At 42.1% G+C, this 27,823-nt stretch overlaps 1 protein-coding gene across 1 annotated transcript; it reads right to left on the bottom strand.

Annotated features, from left to right (window-relative positions):
* On the bottom strand, positions 1-27,192 carry LOC115120433 (calpain-1 catalytic subunit-like). The gene is made up of 21 exons (XM_065025880.1): positions 27,084-27,192; positions 21,249-21,505; positions 21,057-21,126; positions 17,243-17,361; positions 16,896-17,029; positions 16,620-16,794; positions 15,695-15,769; positions 15,460-15,545; positions 14,653-14,727; positions 14,364-14,524; positions 14,082-14,266; positions 12,118-12,326; positions 11,885-11,942; positions 11,679-11,759; positions 8,958-9,015; positions 8,396-8,460; positions 4,764-4,832; positions 4,547-4,625; positions 2,174-2,290; positions 1,672-1,724; positions 1-1,399 (listed from the first exon to the last, which is right to left on the bottom strand). The coding sequence occupies exons 2-21, from the start codon at positions 21,483-21,485 to the stop codon at positions 1,373-1,375; spliced, it is 2,133 nt and encodes a 710-aa protein (XP_064881952.1). The 5' UTR covers positions 21,486-21,505; positions 27,084-27,192; the 3' UTR covers positions 1-1,372.
* Positions 27,193-27,823: the final 631 nt, after the last annotated feature.

The following is a 27,823-nucleotide window of genomic DNA, read 5'->3' as shown; positions in this document are numbered from 1 at the left end:
TGAAGGTGTTATAAAGAGTGGAACAACGAGTCCCCCCCCTTTAGTTTTTATTCACATTACTAATCCAATACTTGTGTAGACAATAGAACATTGCTTCAAACCATCATAGGAGAAGTTGTGTTTGACTGCATTTCTATTTAACAAAAAAAAACGAATATAAAACCCAACAACCGATATATCACCACGGTTACATGGATAATGAAAGGTAGTAGACAATCTAAATATGCAGAGAATACACTACTAGGCAATTATAAAATCGAATGGATGTTAGTTGCTAGTATAGACAAAAAGTTTTGAGTTTTGAATAGTTAATAGTCTAGTTATTCTATGTTGTATTTTGTTGCACTAACACACCTGTTTCCAGGTGATCCCCAGTCTGGACCATCGTCAGTCTAATCAGTTGTGTTAGTGCAGGGCTGGACCAAAAGACGGAACACCTACAGTAGTGGGCTCCCAAGTGGGCTCCCGAGTGGCGCAGTAGTTTAAGGCACTACAGACACCCTGGTTCGAATCCAGGCTGTATCACAACCGGCTCTGATTGGGAGTCCAAAAGTGCGGCGCTCAATTGACCCAGCGTCCTCCGGGTTTGGCCGGTGTTGGCTGTCATTGTAAATAAGAATTTGTTCTTTAACTGACTTGCCTAGTTAAATAAAAGGTTACATTTGAAATGTTTTATTTTTTAAGTAGCTCTCCAGAACTATTAGAGATGGACACCACTGCCCTACTCATACTACAGTTAGGACCTTACTAACCCTTACAGTATATACCCAGAAACACAAACTACCACATTAACAGATATAAAATATAATGTACCAGAATGTAACCCATTATGTTTTATAGCCTATGAACCCATCAATTTCAAGAGTACAGTCACTTGCTAAGCACCCAATCTTTTGAAGAGTACAGTCACTTGCTAAGCACCCAATCTTTTGAAGAGTACAGTCACTTGCTAAGCACCCAATCTTTTGAAGAGTACAGTCACTTGCTAAGCACCCAATCTTTTAAAGAGTACAGTCACTTGCTAAGCACCCCATCTTTTGAAGAGTACAGTCACTTGCTAAGCACCCAATCTTTTGAAGAGTACAGTCACTTGCTAAGCACCCAATCTTTTGAAGAGTACAGTCACTTGCTAAGCACCCAATCTTTTGAAGAGTACAGTCACTTGCTAAGCACCCAATCTTTTGACTGTTCTCTTTGAACTGCAGGAGCATCACATCTCAAAGTGCAACAAATCCCCCTGAAACTGCTGCAGTGCAAAGGAATGGTTTGTCCAGCAAAGCATCACCTCAGCACGCTTCCCCCCCCCCCTCCCCCTCTTCCAAATCTCACGATTCCAACTGCAGTCTTCTGTCCGTCCTATTTGGTCCTCGGTTTACGTATACATAGAGATGTACATCCACTGGAAGAAAAGACAAATCATGTAGTCATGTAGTGTATATTAAGTGTATATAATAGTATCAAGTTGGGTTTGACCTCTGAGTGGACCTCTTCCAATAAGAAATGTCCCCAAATGAAATGCAATAAAAAAAAATTGCGCTGTTCTCCGTTGTCTTGACAACTAGAAAGGTGTGCCATCTCATAACGTACTGTAGGACTGGAGTTCAAAACGTACTGTAGGACTGGAGTTGAAAACCCCCTGGTGATGAAGTAGCTTTATTAACTGTTCATTACCTCATTCTCTTGAAGAGATATGACCCCTCCATCATTGAGTTGTCTGAATATTTCTGTTGAGAAGGACACAAATTACATTATAATACAATGTAGATAAACACAGTACCATGGCTTCAAACCCTCATCTAGCATAGGGTTTCCACATTCCTCATGATGTCTGCCATGGCACTCACAGGGTGATCCTAATTAGTTTTCTAGATCAGGGTTTTTCCAAACTCGGTCCCCCCCCTCCCCCCTCTGTGCACGTTTTAGATTTTGCCATAGCACTTCACAGCTTATTGAAATAATCCAAGCTTGATCATGAGTTGATTATTGAAATAAACGGTGTAGTGCTATGGTAAAAACCAAAACGTGCACTGAAGGACGGATGGGGGGACGGGACACTGATATAGCAAACTAACTAAGATCAAACCTGTGAGTGCCATGACAGACATAATGAGGAATGTGTCTTGTGTGCATGCACAAAGATGTATTGTGAACTATTCTTTAGTTGTGGACTTACTGGCCATGCAGTCCATGCGTAGGACGAGGCTGATGAAAGTCTCCAGGCTGATGATTCCAGAACATCCACCGTAGCGCAGAGCCATCAGGTTTAACATGTCATCACCCACCCTGATCCCTGTAGAGGAGAGGAGAGGCAGACTGGGTTCACATCTCACATCTCACACATCAGCTGTCACGTAAATGGACTAATGTTTAGTCTTACCCTAATAGTAGAGGTATCTGCATTGAGTGAAATTATGATGGATGTTGTGACAGGAATGAGGCAACTTATTGAATTAAAGGTCACAAGTGTGGAAGGTTCAAAGAACAAACTAGCCCCTGTAAAAATACAGATGTTGCCGATCATGCCAGACAATGGGCCAACTTGTGCTCAGCGTTCAACGCCATAGTGCCCTCAAAGCTCATCAATAAGCTAAGGACCCTTGGACTAAAAACCTCCCTCTGCAACTGGATCCTGGACTTCCTGAGGGGCCGCCCCTAGGTGGTAAGGGTAGGTTACAACACATCCGCCACGCTGACCCTCAACACAGGGGCCCCTCAGGGGTGTGTGCTCAGTCCCCTCCTGTACTCCCTGATCACTCATGACTGCACGGCCGGGCATGACTCCAACACCATCATTAAGTTTGCCGATGACACAATAGTGGTAGGCCTGATCACCGACAAAGATGAGACAGCCTATATGGAGGAGGTCAGAGACCTGGCCTTGTGGTGCCAGGACAACAACCTCTCCCTCAACGTCGTGAAGAGGGCACGACAAAACCTATTCCCCCTCAGGAGACTGAGACCCATGGACTGGGTCCATGGGTCCTCAGATCCTCAAAAGGTTTTACAGCTGCACAATCGAGACCATCCTGACTGGTTGCATCACTGCCTGGTATGGCAACTACTCGGCCTCCGACCGCAAGGCACTACGGAGGGTAGTGCATACGGCCCAGTACATCACTGGGGCCAAGCTTCCTGTCATCCAGGACCTCTATACCAGACGGTGTCATAGGAGAGCCCTAAAAATTGTCAAAGACGCTAGCTACCCAAGTCATAGACTGTTCTCTCTGCTACTGCACGGCAAACGGTAACGGAGTGCCAAGTCTAGGTCCAAGAGGCTTCTAAACAGCTTCTACCCACCTAAGCTATAAGATTCCTGAACATCTAATCAAATGGCTACCCAGACTATTTGCACCCCCCCCCCCCTCTTTTACACTTCTGCTACTCTCTGTTGTTATCATCTATGCATAGTCACTTTAATAACTCTACCTACATGTACATATTACCTCAACTAACCGGTGCCCCCACACATTGACTCTGTACCGGTACCCCCATGTATATAGTCTCACTATTGTTATTTTACTGCTGCTCTTTAATTACTTGTTACTTTTATTTCTTATTCATATATATATATATATATTATAAACTACATTGTTGGTTAGGGGCTCGTAAGTAAGCATTTCACTGTAAGGTCTACACCTGTTGTATTCGGCGCATGTGAAATTGTGAATTTAGAGGGGCTATAGCCAGTTACAGTATGTGGCTAGCTGCAAGCCGTCTACCCCGTCTGCACAGGAAAATTCCACTTCCTCAAATAACATCTAAGCTCCCTAACATTATTGTGGGAAGAAATTCTCAGTAAAATGCTTTAAAACCATAATCAGCCGTAAGTGCCTAAAATCTGTTATGTACATTCTGTACGAGAGGACAAGCTTCAAACCTACCACACATGGTTCTGAGAGAGCGAGAGAAAGAGAATTTATGCAGTGTGATGGAGTCAAGACAGGTACTATGTAATCGTATTGGACGATAAATAACTTAGCTATGGGCAGCTATTAATCTACTATAGCGCGAGTCAGCTTGGTTGGTTGCTGTCTCTCCCTCTCTCCCTCCTCCCTGCACCAGTGTCACTCGCTCACACTCATATTATCCCACACAGCACGGCCTCTGCTAGAGCTCTCTCTACCTCCTCTCCCTGGCGCTTTATCAGCTGTGGTTAATAAAGTAGCTTAAAAATGGACTTTTCTACTGCTTCCCTCACTCGGATCGGACCGGGTCTGGATCTGACCAGGTCTGTACGGAACTGGTTTAGTTGTCCTTAGGTCCGTTTGGAATGGGTCTCTATGTTTTTAAAAAATGGATGGGGAAAGCCCCAGGTCCATTTCAGAACAGGTCCAAACTTCTTGACACTGTGAAGGCCTCTAGTTTGAGTTAGGCTATAGCCTATCACATCAGTTTTGATTATTACAAATTTAAGGACGGACTGCTAACCTGATTATCCGAACTCCGGCTTGCGCGTAAATCATGCACTGATGTTAAGTTTTCCCGATTTTTACATTAGGCCCTAAAAATCTATTTTGGTTTGTTTGTTTGTCATGTCAAATGTTACCTGAAGCCATGATTGCGTTCCTCAGTTCACTCAATGACAACATTCCAGAACGGTCTACATCTGTGCGGAAGAAGATGTCCTGGATGATGTAAGAACATAAAAATAATACTTTCAGATAAACCGTACTTGGAAAATTTGAAGAATTGAATAATAATAATAATAATAATATATTTATAACCCGATAGAGTTTTTGTCACAGACCTGCTATTTAATTTACCTTGTACACGGTAACTTTTCTCCATAGACGTAGAAATTCTGCAACGTTCAGTTTTCCAGTGATTGATGTCTGGAGAAGGAATGGTTATTAAGGAAGTCTACAAAGGCAGAATACAACATTTTTAGATACAATTCTACCAGAGAGTGCCCTTAGATCATGGGACAAGGCTGGACTTGACCATTGCACTTGAATCATTCTCACGGTGAATGGCTAGGCTCACTACGCTATGAAACCACACACTATTACAGAGACTTTAATATTACCGTCCGCAAATTATATGGTGAAAAAATGTGTAGGGAGGCAGAGGCACAGAAACTACCATCCATACCTTTGTCAGATAACTGCACAATCGAGACCATCCTGACTGATTGCATCACTGCCTGGTATGGCAACTGCTCGGCATCTGACCGTAAGGCGCTACAGAGGGTAGTGCGTAAAGCCCAGTACATCACTGGGGCCAAGCTTCCTGCCATCCAGGACCTATATAATACGCGGTGTCAGAGGAAAGCCCATAAAATTGTCAGAGACTCCAGTCACCCAAGTCATAGACTGTTTTCTTTGCTACTGCACAGCAAGCGGTACCGGAGCGCCAAGTCTTGGACAAAAGGCTCCTTAACAGCTTCTACCCCCAAGCCATAAGACACTGCTGAACAGCTTCTACCCCCAAGCCATAAGACACTGCTGAACAGCTTCTACCCCCAAGCCATAAGACACTGCTGAACAGCTTCTACCCCCAAGCCATAAGACACTGCTGAACAGCTTCTACCCCCAAGCCATAAGACTGCTGAACAGCTTCTACCCCCAAGCCATAAGACTGCTGAACAGCTTCTACCCCCAAGCCATAAGACTGCTGAACAGCTTCTACCCCCAAGCCATAAGACTGCTGAACAGCTTCTACCCCCAAGCCATAAGACTGCTGAACAGCTTCTACCCCCAAGCCATAAGACTGCTGAACAGCTTCTACCCCCAAGCCATAAGACTGCTGAACAGCTTCTACCCCCAAGCCATAAGACTGCTGAACAGCTTCTACCCCCAAGCCATAAGACTGCTGAACAGCTTCTACCCCAAGCCATAAGACTGCTGAACAGCTTCTACCCCCAAGCCATAAGACTGCTGAACAGCTTCTACCCCAAGCCATAAGACTGCTGAACAGCTTCTACCCCCAAGCCATAAGACTGCTGAACAGCTTCTACCCCCAAGCCATAAGACTGCTGAACAGCTTCTACCCCAAGCCATAAGACTGCTGAACAGCTTCTACCCCCAAGCCATAAGACTGCTGAACAGCTTCTACCCCCAAGCCATAAGACTGCTGAACAGTTAATCAAATGGCCACCGGACTATTACTATGACATTGTTGGGGGTTTTAGGCTGGGTTTCTGTACAGCACTTTGAGATATCAGCTGATGTACGAAGGGCTATATAAATACATTTGATTTGACCCCCTCCCCCCATTTGTTTTTTACACTGCTGCTACTCGCTGTTTATTATCTATGCATAGTCACTTCACCTCTACCTACATTTACAAATTACCTGGACTAACCTGTACCCCTCCACACTGACTCGGTACCGGTACCCACTGTATATAGCCTCGTTATTGTTATGTTATTGTGTTCCTTTTTTATTTTTATTTTAAAGTTTACTTTAGTTTATTTTGGAAATATTTTCTTCTTGAACTGCACTGTTGGTTAATGGCTTGTGAGTAAGAATTTCACGGTAAGGTTCTACACTTGTTGTATTCGGCGCATGTGACAAATAAAGTTTGATTTGATTCGATTTATTTAATTTGATCTATGGCGGGACGGCGAGCAGGCCTCTGCACTCTAGTTATGAATGTGTCTCCCTCTGCCATATGGATGGATTATATGACACGCCGAGAGCAACTGGCATCCAAAAGAGTTGAGCACATTACTCTGAGATGTACTGCAGCAGGTAAACTTCCATTGTAAAACTACATCCATTACAAGGATTCCTGTTCACAACACTATGTGGAGATTTGGGATCAGAGGATGACAGAAATATTTGGAAACTGAACGAACTGAACTCAAGCATGCAGGGGAAATACAAACACATTTGATCAATCAAATGTATTTATAAAGCCCCTTTTTACATCAGCAGATGTCACAAAGTGCTTATACAGAAACCCAGGATAAAACCTCAAACAGCAAGCAATGCAGATGTAGAAGCAGTGCGGATAGGAACAACTCCCTAGAAAAGGCAGGAACCTAGGAAGAGACCTATAGAGGAACCAGGCTCTGAGGGGGTGGCCAGGCCTCTTCTGGCTGTGCCGGGTAGACCAGAAGAACCAGGCTCTGAGGGGCGGCCAGGCCTCTTCTGGCTGTGCCGGGTAGACCAGAGGAACCAGGCTCTGAGGGGTGGCCAGGCCTCTTCTGGCTGTGCCGGGTAGACCAGAGGAACCAGGCTCTGAGGGGCGACCAGGCCTCTTCTGGCTGTGCCGGGTAGACCAGAGGAACCAGGCTCTGAGGGGCGGCCAGGCCTCTTCTGGCTGTGCCGGGTAGACGAGAGGAACCAGGCTCTGAGGGGCGGCCAGGCCTCTTCTGGCTGTGCCGGGTAGACGAGAGGAACCAGGCTCTGAGGGGCGGGACCTACTTCCCAATCCGTTTGACTCTGATCCTGGCTCAGTTGACAAGACTGTAAGTGAAATCAAACAGCTGATCATGTGACCAAATGCATTCACGGCAGTGGCGGTTGGTGCCATTTAAGATGAGGGAGGATGCTATTTTTCATATGAGCATGGCCTTATTTCTATTACAGCATGTTGGATAACTGTCATTCATATTCCGTTCACCCAGCTCAATGTAAAATCGATAGGTTTAGGCTCCTGAATGATACTCTAATGTTCTCTATACCCATCATGAGGTTGATACAACCAAGCTCATGAATGCAAGTTTAAAACGTAGGTGCACACAGGTCAAGATATAAATGTGAATAATCAAGGTGATAGACAGTGACACATTCAATACCTCCTTGCACACGCTTGCCTGCATCTAGCTGATCTAGGGTGTAATCGTTAGTGAGTAATAATCATTAGTGAGCAAATTGAAGTTTCTATTGGACAAATTCAGGTATGTTTATCCCCATTTTATTTTGCTTGCTTCCATTTAAGAAAAGTTTTTCCAACAGAATTGTCGGAATGAATACACCCCGATCAAAATATAAGGTTAACATTAGCAGTTAATTAAATAAAGAATTTTTGCATTGATTTGGGTCGTGAGGATTTTCAGATATCAAAATGAGATAGTGGGCCAAACAAATTTGGTAAGGGAATATCCAAGGACAGATTTAAAAAACAGTTGACATTTTGACCTGTAGTGGGATAAAGCTGTTTGTTTGTGGTCTGTTTTATGTTGTTGTAACTTTATTTGCGGTATTTTCCCTTTCCAATTCAGATTGCTGGGTTTGTAAACTGCTTTTCAGATTACATGAAGATGAAAAATGAAACTAATTCTCTCTCTCTCTCTCTCTCTCTAGTCTATACCATAGAGACTCATACATTCATTCACAGATTTTACTGTTACATGGGAGTGTTAAAATGTACTCTTGTAAAGTACTGTTCAAGATGTTTCACGACAGAAAACATAATGGGAGACTGTCACTAAGCTCATGAAGGATACATCCATTAAGGCCAACATGCTGCGACAGGACTCCAAGCTGAAGCCTTGTGTTGTCTTTGCATTTCCTGTGTAAAATGGGAAAAGATGGCACATTAGAAAACCATACTTATTTAAACAATTCTCTGTGTACAAACTCCTTATTTTATTCAGAACTTGTGGTGGGCATCAATATCGATTATTCAAAACGATATCGATATGAGCCAGGCATAACGTGATATCTGTTAACCTACATTATGTCAAATAAAAAATACATGACTGTTCCTGCGTGCACAAAACCTTCTCACATGCTCTCAATTTATAGCGTACTTCAGTGTCTGCTGATGGGCTATCAACGGCCTTCCTACTGGTTGGGTAGGTTAGACACCCAGGACATTTACACCTGGCCCAATGGGCAATCAGCAAGCAGTTGTCTGAACTCCATAAAGCAGCGGAAGTTGCAGTGTTATTTATTCAAACCGTTAAGATATTGATTTTGGTTCGAAAAAATGCTACTAATATCGATATAGATTTTCCATATCAGTGCCCAACACTATAAATTACAATAGATTTTCTCTTTACATACCTTGGATGAGATTTTCATTCAGACAGCTCTGAAGCTGTTCAGCATTCACCTCCTCAAACTTTTTAGTAAAAAGAAAATTATACTGTTATCTTTTTTTAAATGATTAGTTAAAAACAATGGGGACATACTTGCGAAAATTATAAAAAGTCTAAGCTTTAGTTCAAGTTCAAGAATCAGTTTATTAAAATCGTCGAAGTAGTTCAAAGGCTATATGTTAGCTGTTCCCATTTCATAATCTGGCACATTTAGCCGTATACTAATCTCGTCAAGTGGGTGTGATTATTTCCTGAAACAAATTCCGCGTCAACCTTTCAAAGATCTTAAAAAGGGACAATGCAGCAGTTTCTTTTCTCAATATCAAATCATTTCTGTGTAACAATTCAGTACCTTACTGTGATTGTTTTAAATTAAAATGAAAAATAAACGAAAATAGCAATTTCTCAAGCAAATATTTTTCTAGGACTGTCTGAGGAGGAGAAAACTAAAAACGAGCTATTATTGGCAGAGAGGTTTGGAAGTCTCATTCTTATTGGTCTATTAACTAATTCACCACCTGGTGATGTCACTATAGGCCTTTTTAAACAGCTCTTACAGTAAAATAGCCTTATCTTCATTTTCACAATTTCACAGTATTATTTCAACATCATAGTTTGGAAATATATATAAAACCAAAGATGATCTATTATATTGACAAGATATCTGAATGACCGCTCTAACATTGGAAAGACATGTCCTCAATGTTTGAAGGCAGGCAAGATCAGTTGGGACCATTCTAACCAATAACAGGGCAGATACGTGTGTGAACAACAGGCTCAACTAAGTCGTTTTTCCGCAATGTTGCGGGAATACCGCATGCATCCACTTACTGACTGTACAAAACATTAGGAACACCTACCTAATATTGAGTTTCACCCCTTTTTTTCCCCAGAACAACCTCAATTCATCAGGGCATGGACTCTACAAGGTGTTAAAAGTGTTCCACAGGGATGCTGGCCCATGTTGACTCCAATGCTTCCCACAGTTGTGTCAAATTGGCTGGATGTCCTTTGGGTGGTGGGACCATTCTTGATACACATGGGAAATTGTTGAGCATGAAAAACCCAGCAGCGTTGCAGTTTTAGACACACACAAACCGGTGAACCTGGCACCTACTATCCATATCCTGTTCAAAGGCACTTCAATATTTTGTCTTACCCGTTCACCCTCTGAATGGCAAACATACACAATCCATGTCTCAAGGCTTAAAAATCCTTCTTTAACCTGACTCCAAGTGGATTTAACAGGTGGCATTAATAAGGGATCATAGCTTTGACCTGGTCCGTCTATGTCATGGAAAGAGCAGGTGTTTCTAATGCTTTGCATACTAAGTGTACATCATCAGTACATTTGAAACAGCCTAAAAAAATTACGACATTTCTATTCAATCTAATAAACCTCACGTAAATCGATACTCTCTCATGGACCTCCATTCATAAAAGCGCTCACGGACACATTTTGCGTGGAGTAAATCTTTCCTCTCTGATAAAACACAGGTAAATCATGTTTTTGACTACACTGGACCTTTAAAAGAAATGTATACACAAATAAATTGCATTTGTTTAAATAGGTAAACCTGCCTAACCAGAGGGATATACTGTATTTAAACTTCCAAATTCAAGGATTACTTTCGTTCATATTCACTTGGTCTGTCTCAAGTGTCATTGCATCCATGACCCGACTACTTTACTAACGTTATGATAGACAAAGCTCGTTTTTACATACATGACAAAATCCCACGTTGATGCCTATCCGTTCCGCACACATCCATGTGTTTCCACAGCAGTAAAGATGTAGGAGGATGATACAACATGTACGTTTCCATCTGTATATGTTGTAAAAAAATATATATATATATTAAGTAGCAGAGGCTCAAGATCTTGTCAAATTTACCTCTTACTGCTATCACTAATCGGTGGTGTGACTCACTAAGGTGGTAAACCAAGAAACCGTGAGATGCCGTGAGTTCGTAACCCATTCGGGGCAAGGTTTTTATTCGAGAAAAAAAAAAAATATGCCACTGTTGATCCTTGGGTCATATTTTTTATTTTACTAGGCAAGTCAGTTATGAACAAATTCTTATTTTCAATGACGGCCTAGGAACAGTGGGTTAACTGCCTGTTCAGGGGCAGAACGACAAAATTGTACCTTGTCAGCTCGGGGGTTTGAACTTGCAACCTTCCGGTTTCTAGTCCAATGCTCTAACCACTAGGCTACCTGCCACCTCTACACTCTAACCACTAGGCTACCCTGCCGCCCCATATAACGCATACGTGACGAAATAGATGGTTATAAAATGTTGTACATGTAAATGTGGCCTACACGTATATGTAATGTATGTAACCCTCTAGTAGTGTTGATTCTTTATTTTAGCAGTGTCAATTTTGAACCGAATATAAACACTGCCACCTGGTGAGGTTAGCAAAGGGCTAAATATGCCAGATTATGTAATGGGAACAGCTAACATGTAGCCTTTGATCAAGTGCAACTACGTCAACAATTTTAATTGGCCAATGCTTGAACTTGAACTAAAACTTTTTCATAATGTTCAAATATGGCTTCAATTAGTTTAAACGATTAGTCTTCTTTTACAGCTTTTTATTTCTCCGGTTATGTCTTTAATTTGACATTGCAATACCTTTTTATTATTATTTTTTTTTTTTTATCAAAATACTCTGAACTTGCCTCATCAGAATACTTCTGAAACAGAGTTCTTTTGTCATCCACATCTCCTCCGTTGTAATCAAATTTGTCTGTAGATGTGGGCTAATAAAAATAATAAAATGGTGTTTTAGTGAGTTATAAAGGAGATGGAAGCAAAGCAATACCAGTGTTACATTAAAATAAACCTACATAAATATGAGGGATGAAACACTTTTGGCCTTAAGTACCTTTGGCGTTTTCGGGGAAAACAGGATATCCTCCATGTCTTGGTCATTGGAGTTTTCACTGAGGGGAAAAAAAATGTACCGTTTTGTTTCTGTTAGGAATACGTTAATTATAGTGAGACCTAATGTTAGCTATGATCACAGACTATATAATAAAAAAAAATTTAAAAATATTGGGAAAAAAAAACGGACATTACGTTATTATTTATGTCGTTATGGGGTGGGGCTGTGCTTACTGGATGTGGGTCTCTGCCTTGGAGAGGATGGACAGGATGAAGGAGGCAGTTTCATTTGGTTTGAAGGTTGATGGCACGATCAGGTATTCACCAGGTTTCAGCCTGAAGAACTCCATCACTTCCCGAGCATTCAGGTAGTTCTTCGATTGGGCGACAGGCACATTGTTGTTGAAGAAGGAGGCAGGAAACTTCCCACTCTGTCCTTTGAACTGAGATCACAATAAAACCACAAATTACAAAAGGCTGTGCTAAAATATGTCTTTGTAAAATGTTACTTTTGAACCGTAATGCAACAATTAAACAAAGCTACTTGGTCGTATATATGTTATATAATAGTTGTGCAACAACTCAACCTGGTCTCAGAGCATTTCGTATTATTCTATAAGTAGATCTGAGACACTCCATTTACATTTACATTTAAGTCATTTAGCAGATCTTATGAGACACCTCCATCCAGTGGAACAGCCACTTTACAATAGTGCATCTAAATCTTTTATATGGGGGTGAGAAGGATTACTTTATCCTATCCTAGGTATTCCTGAAAGAGGTGGGGTTTCAGGTGTCTCCGGAAGGTGGTGATTGACTCCGCTGTCCTGGCGTCGTGAGGGAGTTTGTTCCACCATTGGGGGGCCAGAGCAGCGAACAGTTTTGACTGGGCTGCGCGGGAACTGTACTTCCTCAGTGGTAGGGAGGCGAGCAGGCCAGAGGTGGATGAACGCAATGCCCTTGTTTGGTGTGTGTGTTTATTTAGTGTGATATGTTACATTTCGTATATTTGTGTTAATTTGTGGAGGTCCATTACGTATGATATGTTACGAATTACAATTCATGTTATATGTTAAGAATTCGCAAAACGTACAATCTGTAGTGAATTCTAGGTAGGTGGCTAACATCAGCTAACTCTCTAACGTTAGCTAGGCTAGGGGTTAGGGATTAGGGTTAAAGTTAGGAGTTAGGTTAAAGGGTTAAGGTTAGGGTTCGGGGAAGGTTTAGCTACATGCTATGTAGTTGTAAAGTAGTTTGCAGTTCAAAAGTAACATATCATAATAAATGGGTTATCTCAGATTTACATACAGAATAATGCGAAATGCTCTGAGACTAGGTTGCACAACCATAGTACAACAGAAACCACAGACCAAGGAGAATGCACAGGCCTATCTAGAGCAACAGTGTATTTTGTTAGCTCCTGTATAACTGTGTTTGTGAAAATTATGTATAAAAGTGGCTTACTTGTTCAGACACCTGTAGAAAGTAAAACATATACAATTCAATAACAGGAACAATAGCATATCTGGACTGTTGAATTTACTCTTATGGGATGACATTATACTTGTAGGTTCATATTGGATAATTGTGTCTAGATCATATTTTTTTAATGTTTTAATGATAAAAAAAAAAGCTTTTGTAGATAAACTTGTTTTAATTGCTTTAGATAAAAGTCATAGACATTTCAGTTTCTTTGTAGAAATACACATTTTCTGCAGCAAATGTAGTGCGTCTGGGTCGTATATGAGAAGTGTAATACGGGTTTATCATCTGGGTCGTATATGAGAAGTGTAATACGGGTTTATCATCTGGGTCGTGTGTGAGAGGTGTGATATGGTTTATCATCTGGGTCGTGTGTGAGAGCTGTGATATGGCTTATCATCTGGGTCGTGTGTGAGAGGTGTGATATGGCTTATCATCTGGGTCGTGTGTGAGAAGTGTTATACAGGTTTATCATCTGGGTCGTGTGTGAGAGGTGTGATATGGCTTATCATCTGGGTCGTGTGTGAGAGGTGTGATATGTGAGTCGTATATGAGAAGTGTTATACAGGTTTATCATCTGGGTCGTGTGTGAGAGGTGTGATATGTGGGTCGTATATGAGAAGTGTTATACAGGTTTATCATCTGGGTCGTGTGTGAGAGGTGTGATATGTGGGTCGTATATGAGAAGTGTGATATGGTTTATGAAACGTGTTCACCAAAGAAGGGCACTGGACCTCAAAGATGGAGAACCCGATGTGGAGACTTTTGACCAGGCGTCTGTTTCTCTTGTCAGGCTTCTGCATCAGAGACACCAACATGTTGTTGTCGCCCTGTGTCTCAGAGCAGACACTGCTCAATCCCCCAATCTTCACCCGATACTGGGGATTTATCCAGAAGCTGTCTGGGAGACAGAAAAAATATGGATATTTTGACTGTAGATTCAGGAAATGTTGTAGTCATCGTGAACTGTATATAATTCCGTGTCAAGTAAGATTTACGTGGGAAGTTCATGCAACCACCAGCAGTGGTTCCTGCAACCCATCTGCCATCATGGAATGAGGGGGTCCAATGACAAGTGGAGTTGCCATCAAGAAAATCAGGGCACAGACAGCAGATGTCCACGTCTACGAAGTGCTCACAGAAATGTTTCATTGTCATCCTGGCGAAGAAAAACAAAGTTGTGACCGATTAAGGTGTTGAAATATCATCACTTGAAATGCTGCATGTGTCAGTTGCACTTATTTACATGGTCTGCAAAACTAATTTATGCATTATAATATGGTTTACCAGAATTCCCCATCCTCTTCCACTGACAGACACATCTTCCGATCGTCAGGACTCACTGTTTGCCACATGGAAGACCTGACAGGAAAGCCAATGTTATACACCAATAGATATATAATGGGGCGGCAGGGTAGCCTAGTGGTTAGAGCATTGGACTAGTAGAAAGGTTGCGAGTTCAAGTCCCCAAGCTGACAAGGTACAAATCTGTCGTTCTGCCCCTGAACAAGGCAGTTAACCCGCTGTTCCTAGGCCGTTATTGAAAATAAGAATTTGTTCTTAACTGACTTGCCTTGTTAAATAAAGGTAAACAATAGATGAACTGGGGAAAAGTCTTCAGTAGTTTTCAAATATTATGCTGTTAGTCACAGACAGCTACATCGTAAGAAAGCTCAAGAGTAAAAGCAAAACCATAAACCTTGCTTGTATGCAAATATTTGGCAGACTTTTATGACCTTACATGAAGGAACATACTATTACATACAGTACCATTACATACAACACCATTACATACAGTACCTTTACACAAAGGTCAGCTGAGTGAAAATGTAATGCTTAGACTGGATTATCAGTCTGTTGACAGAATAACTTGTTTTTCAAGAACAGGGGGGTTAAATTAGCTTTAGGGAAACTAGAAATGTGTCATTTCAAGTTAAAAACACAAAACAAGAGACAACAATGTAAAATCTGCTTGTGAGTGACTCCTGAATAAAATGTAAAAGGTAAGGGAGATTAGCTGACATTTCATAAAGACCTTTTGAAGACAATGGGTGTGATGACAGGTCACAGTCAGACTATACTGTAAATACATACTTATCACTCCAGTCTCCTTTCCACTCTCCCTGGCCCCAGGGGTTGAAGAGACGGATCAAATTCACTAGCAAGCCTTGGCTCATGATCTGTGGAAGAAACCAGAATGAACATAAGGAAAAGGGTTCATTTTGGGTTGCGCAAAAAAAATCATACCACACAAAAGCTCCAATTTCCCTCCAGGAAGAACTAGATATTGCCAAAGCATTTCTCTCAGATTGTTAGTTCCATACAGTACCTGTTTGACCCCTGTGACGGTGTAAGCATGACCCCTCACTAATCCGTTGGGTGCCACCGTGTTTGCTGATGTTTCCTACAGAACAATAGACACAGGTTATTACAGGTATTATAAAGTGAAGTAACTGGACCGTAACAGAACACAGGTTTCAGTCACAAAATAGAACCCAATATGAACACAGCCTTCGTCTCTTTTGTGTTTACAAGTTAAACTACGCCACGTCTCATATTACTCTACAGATGTGGGGCGGCAGGGTAGCCTAGTGGTTAGAGTGTAGAGGTGGCAGGGTAGCCTAGTGGTTAGAGTGTAGAGGTGGCATGGTAGCCTAGTGGTTAGAGTGTAGAGGTGGCAGGGTAGCCTAGTGGTTAGAGTGTAGAGGTGGCAGGTAGCCTAGTGGTTAGAGTGTAGAGGTGGCAGGGTAGCCTAGTGGTTAGAGTGTAGAGGTGGCAGGGTAGCCTAGTGGTTAGAGTGTAGAGGTGGCAGGGTAGCCTAGTGGTTAGAGTGTAGAGGTGGCAGGGTAGCCTAGTGGTTAGAGTGTAGAGGTGGCAGGGTAGCCTAGTGGTTAGAGTGTTGGATTAGTAACCGAAAGGTTGCAAGTTTGAATCCCCAAGCTGACAAGGTACAAATCTGTCATTCTGCACCTGAACAGGCAGTTAACCCACTAGGCCGTCATTGAAAATAAGAATTTGTTCTTAACTGACTTGCCTAGTAAAATAACAAGGCAAGCCAGTTTTAAGAACACATTTTTATTTACAATGACAGCCTACTGGGGAACAGTGGATTAACTGCCTTGTTCAGAACAAGAGATTTTGACCTTATCAGGTCAGGGATTTGATCCAGCAACCTTTCAGTTACTGGCCCAACACTCCAACCCCTAGGCTACCTGCCCTATGAAGTATTTTGTTCAAAGTTTCATTAAAGCTACCCCTTGAGGTGTGCCACACCCAATCAGCGATTTTGACTTGGCAGCTCTGAACAGGAGGTCCCACAGATTTAGTGGAGCGTCAGTGAGCTTGAATGTGATGTGAACCCCTCCAGTGAAGTCCATCATAGCCTCTGAAAGGGTCCCTGAATTCATGTCTGCGTAGGAGCCACACACCCTGCCAGAAGAAACAGGTAAATAAGACCAACAATTAAGGTGATGTTTGTTCATTTTATATAAGAAAGTTCCTTATATAAGTAACTGATGTGGCTCACATACTTGGCATAGGCTTTCTCCAGCAAGGCGGGCCAAAACTCATTGGGAGTTTTTGAATGAACAAAAATGAGCCTGCCGTCAACTGTTGGTAGCTTGTCATCGATCACAACGTCCACCCACCTCCCAAACCTCCAGAACTGAAAGATAGGAGGAGAGGACAAAGATTCCTACAGAGAATATTCTCTACATGGCTTGAGAAAGGTGCAGTCTAAGCAGTCATCATTCATTACAATTCAAGAGTTCTCAAAACATCTCAGAAGCTTTTCATTACAATGTATTCTGTGTCAATACATTACATCCTCAAAGGATGATGGTTATTTTAATAAGTTAGTTAGCCCAAGGTAATTTACCCTGAAGTGGAATATTCCACAGTAATCCTCTTTAAAGCTTTGGTTTAGGGGTACTACTTGTTCCAGGATGTGCTTCTGGAACGTCAAAGCCCCAATGGAAGCAAGAAACCAGCAATCTCCTAAAAAAATGACAAGTTTATGAAGATCATGACATTTGTAATGCAAAGGGCATGGTGTGGTAGGGGCATGGTGTGGTGGGGCATGGTGTGGTGGGGCCATGGTGTGGTGGGGACATGGTGTGGTGGGGAAATGGTGAGGTAGGGACATGGTGTGGTAGGGAAATGGTGAGGTGGGGCATGGTGTGGTAGGGGCATGGTGTGGTAGGGAAATGGTGAGGTGGGGGCATGGTGTGGTAGGGAAATGGTGAGGTGGGGCATGGTGTGGTAAGGACATGGTGTGGTAGGGAAATGGTGAGGTGGGGCATGGTGTGGTGGGGGCATGGTGTGGTAGGGGCATGGTGTAGTGGGGGCATGGTGTGGTGGGGAAATGGTGTGGTGGGTGAGGTGGGGGCATGGTGTGGTGGGGACATGGTGTGGTGGGGACATGGTGTGGTGGGGACATGGTGTGGGGGACATGGTGGGGTAGGGACATGGTGGGGTAGGGACATGGTGAGGTGGGGCATGGTGTGGTGGGGACATGGTGTGGTGGGGGGGACATGGTGTGGTGGGGGCATGGTGTGGTGGGGGCATGGTGTGGTGGGGGCATGGTGTGGTGGGGGCATGGTGTGGTGGGGACATGGTGTGGTGGGGACATTGTGTGGTGGGGACATGGTGTGGTGGGGACATGGTGTGGTGGGGACATTGTGTGGTGGGGACATTGTGTGGTGGGGACATGGTGTGGTGGGGGCATGGTGTGGTGGGGACATGGTGTGGTGGGGGCTTGGTGTGGTGGGGGCATGGTGTGGTGGGGACATGGTGTGGTGGGGACATGGTGTGGTGGGGGCATGGTGTGGTGGGGGCTTGGTGTGGTGGGGGCTTGGTGTGGTGGGGGCATGGTGTGGTATATGTTGACACTTGCTTACTAAGAAATCTACTTTTAATTTATTATATTTAACCGTTATTTAACAAGGTAAGTCAGTTAAGATATACAGTGGGGCAAAAAAATATTTAGTCAGCCACCAATTGTGCATGTTCTCCCATTTAAAAAGATGAGAGAGGCCTGTAATTTTCATCATAGGTACACTTCAACTATGACAGACGAAATGAGAAAAAAAAAATCCAGAAAATCACATTGTAGGATTTTTAATGAATTTATTTGCAAATTATGGAGGAAAATAAGTATTTGGTCAATAACAAAAGTTTATCTCAATACTTTGTTATATACCCTTTGTTGGCAATGACAGAGGTCAAACGTTTTCTGTAAGTCTTCACAAGGTTTTCACACACTATTGCTGGAATTTTGGCCCATTCCTCCATGCAGATCTCCTCTAGAGCAGTGATGATTTGGGGCTGTTGCTGGGCAACACGGACTTTCAACTCCCTCCAAAGATTTTCTATGGGGTTGAGATCTGGAGACTGGCTAGGCCACTCCAGGACCTGGAAACGAAGCCACTCCTTTGTTGCCCGGGCGGTGTGTTTGGGATCATTGTCATGCTGAAAGACCCAGCCACGTTTCATCTTCAATGCTCTTGCTGATGGAAGGAGGTTTTCACTCAAAATCTCACGATACATGGCCCCATTCATTCTTTCCTTTACACTGATCAGTCGTCCTCGTCCCTTTACAGAAAAACAGCCCCAAAGCATGATGTTTCACAGTAGGTATGGTGTTCTTTGGATGCAACTCAGCATTCTTTGTCCTCCAAACACGACGAGTTGAGTTTTTACCAAAAAGTTATATTTTGGTTTCATCTGACCATATGACATTCTCCCAATCTTCTTCTGGATTGGACATGTACTGGCTTAAGCAGGGGGACACGTCTGGCACTGCAGGATTTGAGTCCCTGGCGGCGTAGTGTGTTACTGATGGTAGGCTTTGTTACTTTGGTCCCAGCTCTCTGCAGGTCCTTCACTAGGTCACCCCGTGTGGTTCTGGGATTTTTGCTCACCGTTCTTGTGATCATTTTGACCCCACGGGTGAGATCTTGCGTGGAGCCCCAGATCGAGGGAGATTATCAGTGGTCTTGTATGTCTTCCATTTCCTAATAATTGCTCCCACAGTTGATTTCTTCAAACTTCCCAGCCTTCAGTCTTCCCAGCCTGGTGCAGGTCTACAAGATCCAGAAATCTTGCTTAGGTGACCAAATACTTATTTTCCACCATAATTTGCAAATAAATTCATTAAAAATCCTACAACGTGATTTTCTGGATTGTTTTTCCTCATTTTGCCTGTCATAGTTGAAGTGTACCTATGATGATAATTACAGGCCTCTCTCATCTTTTTAAGTGGGAGAACTTGCACAATTGGTGGCTGACTAAATACTTTTTTACCCCACAGTATATATATAAAATATAGGACAAAACACACATAACAACAAGAGAGACAACACAATACTATATAAAGAGAGACCTAAGACAACAACATAGCATGGCAGCAACACATGACAACACAGCATGGTAGAAACACAACATGACAACAACATTGTAGCAACACAACATGGCAGCAGCACAACATGGTAGCAGCCAGTGGTGGAAAAAGTACCCAATTGTCATACTTGTGTAAATGTAATTGCAAAAATATTCATAAGAATTAAAGTGCTTATATTAAGTAAACCAGATTTGTATTTTATTTATTTATATCTCCTTCCGGAGACACCTGAAACCCCACCTCTTTAAGGAATACCTAGGATAGGATAAAGTAATCCTTCTCACCCCCCCTTAAAAGACCTAGATGCACTATTGTAAAGTGGCTGTTCCACTGGATGTCATAAGGTGAAAGTACCAATTTGTAAGTCGCTCTGGATAAGAGCGTCTGCTAAATGACTTAAATGTAAATGTAAATGTAGCCAGGGGCACAATACAGCGCACAGACATAATTTCCAAATGAAGCATTTGTGTTTAGTGGGTCCTGCAGATCAGAGGCAGTAAGGATGACCAGGGATGTTCTCTTGATATTGGACCATTTTCCTGACATGCTAAGCATTCAACACGTTGTAATGATTGTCGTTGGGAGAAGGACAAGAGGACCAAAGTGCGGCGTGGTGCGTATTCGTAATACTTTTAATAAAGATGAATACTCAAACAAAAACAACAAACTGACAAACGAACAGTTCTGAAAGGTGCAACAAAAACACTAAACAGAAAATAACTACCCACCCCCATAGTGGGAAAACAGGCTGCCTAAGTATGGTTCTCAATCAGAGACCACAACTGCCAGCTGCCTCTGATTGGGAACCATACCAGGCCAAACACATAGAAATAGAAAACATAGAACACATAACATAGAATGCCCACCCCAACTCACGCCCTGACCAAACTAAAATAGAGACATAAAAAAGGAACTAAGGTCAGGACGTGACACATGTAACGAGAACTTTTGGGTGTCAGGGAAAATGTATGGAGTAAAAAGTACATTATTTTCTTTAGGAATGTAGTGAAGTAAAAGTAAAAGTTGTCAAAAAATATAAATAGTAAAGTAAAGTACCGATTAAGTAGTAGTTTAATGTGTTTTTACTTAAGTACTTCACTTCACTGGTAGCAGCAAAAAAAACATGGTACTGACAGTATTGGGCACAGACAAAAGCACAAAGGGCAAGAAGGTAGAGACAATAATACATCACACAAAGCAGCCACGACTGTCAGTAAGAGTGTCCATGATTGAGTCGTTGAATGAAGAGATGGAGATACAACTGTCTAGTTTGAGTGTTTGTTCCACTTACCAACCAATCCTTGCCCAAAGTCAAACCTTGAAAGTCCATCGACAACAAAATCTGGATACTGTACCATTTTCTGTAAGAGTGAATGCACACATTACACCTATTCATAATGTTTATCATTTCTATTCATAATTACACATTAAAATCAGTTAACACTCTGTGCTGTAATGTGTGCAGATCGGGATGATGTCATACCGCTGGTCTCAACCAAACCACTCTGCCCATGTCATCAGGGGGAAGTAGCCCATCACCAATGGAGTTATGGTCTGGGGGGAACATCTCATCGATGTACCTCACTCCCCTGGCCAAACAGTACTGCGTCAGCTGCTGAAAGTCTTGGTTGCTGTGTTTCTCTGGGTTGGCAAGACTCCCAACACCCTCTTTCTTGTGGCGCTCCTGCATTATACTCATACACACACCGGGAGGAGGCATTGTTGTACTGTATGCAGGATCTGTTAGCAGGGCGAAATGATGAAATACTCTGAGTTACTAGGTGGAGCCTAAATATAAATCACATTATTAAGTGTTGATGACAAGTAACAATAACAGATATACAAAACTACTTAATACAGTAGTATATTGTACATTCATTTTTAAAGATATTATTTTATATTTTAAAGGATCTTATTCATAATACATAGCCTACATCCAATCTATCACATGAAAAGTCACCCCCAAAATGCCAGAAAGAATAGTCTGCAGAGGGTACTCCCAAACTGGGGTACGTCGGGGGTACGTCACATATAAATGTGATTCACAACATCAACAAAAAAAAATCTTCACATTTTCAAACTGTACATTTGTATTTTCCAACGAGGCTATACATTTGGGTGAGGTGTTTTTCCAAGCCAGAGTCGCCTCGTTTCACTGCCAAAAATCATATTAAACCATCTAGTGTTCAAGCGAAATAAAAACACAACGTCAAATACAGGTAGCCTCGTCAAATAATTAACTTCCAATCATATTAACCGTTACTCTCTCACAGAAAACCTTCAATCTTGCACAGACATTTAGAAACAAAACATGACAATTTGAAAAATAAGCCAAGGGAGTTTTTTGAGCGAGAATAAAGATTAGACATGTGTAAAAGCAACAGAAACCATTAATAAGAAGGGGCTAGAAGTGTCTTATATGGTGCGCTACCGAGTGGCTAGGACAGGCAAACTATTGTCGGGGCGGCAGGGTAGCCAGAAGGTTGCAAGTTCAAACCCCCGAGCTGACAAGGTACAAATCTTTCGTTCTGCCCCTGAACAGACAGTTAACACACTGTTCCTAGGCTGCCATTGAAAATACGATTTTTTTCTTAACTGACTTGCCTAGTTAAATAAAGGTAAAATAAATAAAACAATTGTGGAGGACTTTGTTCTTCCTGCTGCAGTGGATATGGCTGGGACAATGCTGGGGGAAAAGGCCAAACTGTACTGTATCACAACACATCAGTGACATGGAAGGAGATATTTTGAAACAATTACTGCTTTGCAAGCCAGTGAATTCTATGCGTTAAAGCTGGATGAGTCAACAGACATGGCGGGTCTGGCACAGCTCATGGTATATGTCCGCTACATTTATGGCGGGTCAATTAAGGAAGACATCCTCTTCTGCAAACCACTGGAAACCAGGACAACATGAGAGGGTATTTTTAAAGAACTGGACAGCTTTGTGACATCAAATGGACACAAGATGTGTTGGTATCTGTACTGATTTCGCAAAAGCCATGACAGGGAGACATAGTGGAGTGGTAACGCGCGTGCAAGCAGTTGCTCCCGACACCACTTGGGTCACTGCAGCATCCACCGAGAGGCTCATGCTGCCTGACAGCTTAAAATATGTTTTGGACACTACAGTGAAAATGGCTAACTTTGTTAAAGCAAAGCCCCTGAACTCTTGTGTATTTTCTGCATTATGCAATGATATGGGCAGCGACCATGTAATGCTTTCACAACATACAGAAGTGCGCTGGTTTTTAAGGGGCAAAGTATTGACATGGATTTTTAAATTGAGAGAAGAGCTTAAAGTTTTCTATACTTCACTTGTCTGACTGCTTGCATGATGATGAGTTTCTCACACGACTGGCCTAACTTGGTGATGTTTTTTCTTGCCTGAATGATCGGACTCTCCGGGACTATATTCAATGTGTAGGACAAAATTGAGGCTATGATAAAGAAGTTGGAGCTCTTTTCTGTCTGCATTAACAAGAACAACACACAGGTCTTTCCATCATTGTATGATTTTTAGTGTGCAAATGAACTCAAGCTTACGGGCAATGTCAAATGTGATATAGAGAAGTACCTGAGATGGGTGCGCAATTACATAGGTACTTTCCACAAACAACTGGATTCGTTATCCCTTTCATGCCCTGCCTCCAATCCACTGACCGATATCTGAACAAGAGAGCCTCATCAAAATTGCAACAAGTGGTTCTGTGAAAATGTAATAAGAAGCCACTGCCAGATTTCTGGATAGGGCTGCACTCAGAGTTTTTTGCCTTGGCAAATCGCGTTGTTAAGACACTGATGCCCTTGGCAACCACGCACCTATGTTATTTTTTATTTTTTTTTATTTCACCTTTATTTAACCAGGTAGGGTAGTTGAGAACAAGTTCTCATTTACAACTGCGACCTGGCCAAGATAAAGCATAGCAATTCGACACAACACAGAGTTACACATGGAATAAACAAAACATACAGTCAATAATACAGTAGAACGAAAGAAAACATAAAGTCTATATACAGTGAGTGCAAATGAGGTAAGTTAAGGAAATAAATAGGCCATGGTGGCGAAGTAATTACAATATAGCAATTAAACACTGGAATGGTAGATTGGCAGAAGATGAATGTGCAGGTAGAGATACTGGGGTGCAAAGGAGCAAAATAAATAAATAAATACCAGTATGGGGGTGAGGTAGGTAGATATTTGGGCTGTTTACAGATGGGCTATGTACAGGTGCAGTGATCTGTGAGCTGCTCTGACAGCTGGTGCTTAAAGTTAGTGAGGGAGATGTGAGTCTCCAGCTTCAGAGATTTTTGCAATTCATTCCCGTCATGGGCAGCAGAGAACTGGAAGGAAAGACGACCAAAGGAGGAATTGGCTTTGGGGGTGACCAGTGAGATATACATGCTGGAGCGCGTGCTACAAGTGGGTGCTGCTATGGTGACCGGTGAGCTAGGTCAGAACTGTCCAGAGTAGTGATGCAAGTTGGGCGGGCGGGTACGGGCAGCGAACGGTTGGTTTTACTGGCATTTAAGAGCAGTTGGAGGCCACGGAAGGAGTGTTGTATGACATTAAAGCTTGTTTGGAGTTTAAAGTGTCTAAAGAAGGGCCAGATGTATACTGAATAGTGTTGTCTGCGTAGAGGTGGATCAGGGAATCATCCGCAGCAAGAGCGACATCGTTGATATATACAGAGAAAAGAGTCGGCCCGAGAATTGAACCCTGTGGTACCCCATTGAGACTGCCAGAGGTCCGGACAACAGGCCCTTCGATTTGACACACTGAACTCTGTCTGCCAAGTAGTTGGTGAACCAGGCGAGGGCAGTCATTTAAGAAACCAAGGCTGCCGATAAGAATGCGGTGATTGACAGAGTCAAAAGCCTTGGCCAAGTCGATGAAGATGGCTGCACAGTACTGTCTTTTATCGAGGGCAGTCATGATATTGTTTTGTACCTTGAGCATAGCTGAGGTGCACCCATGACCAGCTTGGAAACTGGATTGCACAGCAGAGAAGGTACTTGGCTTTTGAAGACTTTAGAAAGGCAGGACAGGATGGATATAGGTCTATAACAGTTTGGGTCTAGAGTGTCACCCCCTTTGAAGAGGGGGATGACCGTGGCAGCATTCCAATCTTTAGGGATCTCGGACAATACAAAAGAGAGGTTGAACAGACTGGTAATAGGGGTTGCAACAATGGTGGTGGATCATTTTAGAAAGATAGGGTCCAGATTGTCTAGCCCAGCTGATTTGTACGGGTCCAGGTTTTGCAGCTCTTTCAGAACATCAGCTATCTGGATTTGTGTGAAGGAGAAGCTGGGGAGGCTTGGGCGAGTAGCTGCTGGGGGTGCGGAGATGTTGGCCGGGGTTGGGATAGCTAAGAGGAAAGTACAAGTACAAGTAGGCTACTATTGAAACTAGGAGGTCGACCGATTAATTTGGGCCGATTTCAAGTTTTGATAACAACCGGTAATCAGCATTTTTGGACGCCGATTACGGACGATTACATTACATTACACAAGGAAACTGCGTGGCAGGTTGACCACCTTTTGCGAGTGCAGCAAGGAGCCAAGGTAAGTTGCTAGCTAGCATTAAACTTATCTTGTAAAAAACAATCAATCATATAATCACTAGTTAACCACTCATGGTTGATGATATTACTAGGTTATATGCAACGCAGCTTGTCCTGCATTGCATATAATCAATTCGGTGCCTGTTAATTTTTCATCGAATCACAGCCTACTTTGCCAAACGGCGGATGATTTAACAAAAGCCCATTTGTGAAAAAAGCACAATCGTTGCACAAATGTACCTAACCATAAACACCAATGCTTTTCTTAAAATCAATACACAGAAATATATTTAGCTCAAATAAATTCATGTTAGCAGGCATATTAACTAGGGAAATTGTGACACTTCTCTTGTGTTCATTGCAAGCAGAGTAAGGGTATATGCAACAGTTTGGGCCGCCTGGCTCGTTGCGAACTAATTTGCCAGAATTTTACATCATTATTACATAACATTGAAGGTTGTGCAGTGTAACAGCAATATTTAGACTTAGGGTTGCTTAAACCACATCAGGAGCCCACTTTTGAGGTTTAGAGAATATCTAAGACATTCCCATTTGTAAATAACCAAGTGTAACGGATGTGAAACGGCTAGCTTAGTTAGCGGTGCGCGCTAAATAGCGTTTCAATCGGTGACGTCACTTGCTCTGAGACCTTGAAGTAGTAGTTCCCCTTGCTCTGCAAGGGCCGCGGCTTTTGTGGAGCGATGGGTAACGATGCTTCGTGGGTGACTGTTGTTGATGTGTGCAGAGGGTCCCTGGTTCGCGCCCGGGTATGGGCGAGGGGACGGTCTAAAGTTATACTGTTACACTAGCATATGAGATGGAGTTAGTTAGTATAGGCAATGCACACTGAAACATTAGTGGGTATATGGCGTATACCTGAGCATACCTACCCTCCACTACACCACTGGATGGAGGCTGAATTAACTATGCATGAATGCAACGACGTTCTAAATATACAGTTTCTTCAGAAAGTATCTATAAATCTAGACTTTTCCACATTTTGTTGTGTTACAGCCTGAATTAAAAATTGATAAAATATCTATATATACTGTATATATATTTTTTCTAATGTCCTGTCTACACACAATAAGTTAAACACCCCATAAGTTAAACATGTATTTTGAAATTTTAGCAAATGTATTGAATGCAAAATACAGAAATATGTCATTTCTAAACAACACAAACAATGTGCTCATGAGGAGGGTACAACGATAAGATCTCATCCATTTCTCATATTTCTCAAATGTAAGTCTCAATCCAAGCTCATTTGTCTCATGAAGTCCCAATAATATATATATTTTTAAGTAATCAGCCTTAGGAGAAACAGTTCAGATATATGTGATAACTAAAGCTCATTTGTCTCATGAAGTCCCAATAATATATATATATATATTTTTAAGTAATCAGCCTTAGGAGAAACAGTTCAGATATATGTGATGACTAAAGCTCATTTGTCTCATGAAGTCCCAATAATATATATATTTTTAAGTAATCAGCCTTAGGAGAAACAGTTCAGATATATGTGATGACTAAACAATACAAAATTGAGATCACCAATATTTCATCAGAGATGAAGAAACGACTACTCAGAGCAAAATATTTTGTTGTAATGTTTGAGTCACACAGAGATCACATGAATACATAAAAGCCATGGTGAAAGGTAACAAGAACGTGTCTGTTTCAGGCAGGTGTAGTCTACACAAACCATTAATAACACGGGCTGTAAATCAGAGTCAGGTAAAGTGCCTCACCTCAGAATATCGCAGGAACGGTTGTTATATTCAAAGTTTTCAATCTCTTAGAAACTAATTCAGGTCATCGTCATCTTATATACCTGAAGGTTCCAGAGACTTCTAATGTACTGTAGACTACTGAATGTGGGCGTGGCACAAACCACGCCCACATTAGGTAGGTCTCCAATACATACATTGCTTTCCTAGCTTCTCATACTACCACAGCTTTCCATTGGATAGGGTAGTGGAAAATCTAGTTTAGACAGTCATATAGCCATCCGTTTTAATTTTTGCTTTAGATCAGAAGAGAAACTTCTGAAAATACAGAAAGAGAGAATAGGTTCACAAGACTTGAAAAGGGCAAAATGCCAACTGATGTATGTTGCTAAATTAGATAGGCTATATAAATATTGTGTAGGCTAAGCCTATTTGAAAGTGTTAACTTGAGAATAAAAAATATAGTTTACAAAAGGCTAATAATCAAGTGAAGCCTGGGTACTATAGTTGAGCTACCTACACTCAGTTGTTTGATCCTGTGAAATGTCCTATCACTGTAGGCAGCAGATGTTAGTCCAAGCATATTTATCCTCACCTGCATGGGCTTGTCTTTTCTATCCTTCAGCAAGACTTGTGGCATTTTAAGGATTTGCCCAAACAATATTTGACATTTAGAGTAACTGCCATGGGAGAAAAAAAACCACACAACAAACGCAGAAAGTAAATTAATCATGACATATCTAATGTTGCCAAGACCATAA

This window comes from Oncorhynchus nerka, linkage group LG12 (genome assembly GCF_034236695.1).
Source record: "Oncorhynchus nerka isolate Pitt River linkage group LG12, Oner_Uvic_2.0, whole genome shotgun sequence".
Taxonomy (NCBI): domain Eukaryota; kingdom Metazoa; phylum Chordata; class Actinopteri; order Salmoniformes; family Salmonidae; genus Oncorhynchus; species Oncorhynchus nerka.
The sequence above is the reverse complement of the archived record's forward strand: the minus strand, read 5'-3'. Positions and strand labels throughout refer to the sequence as shown.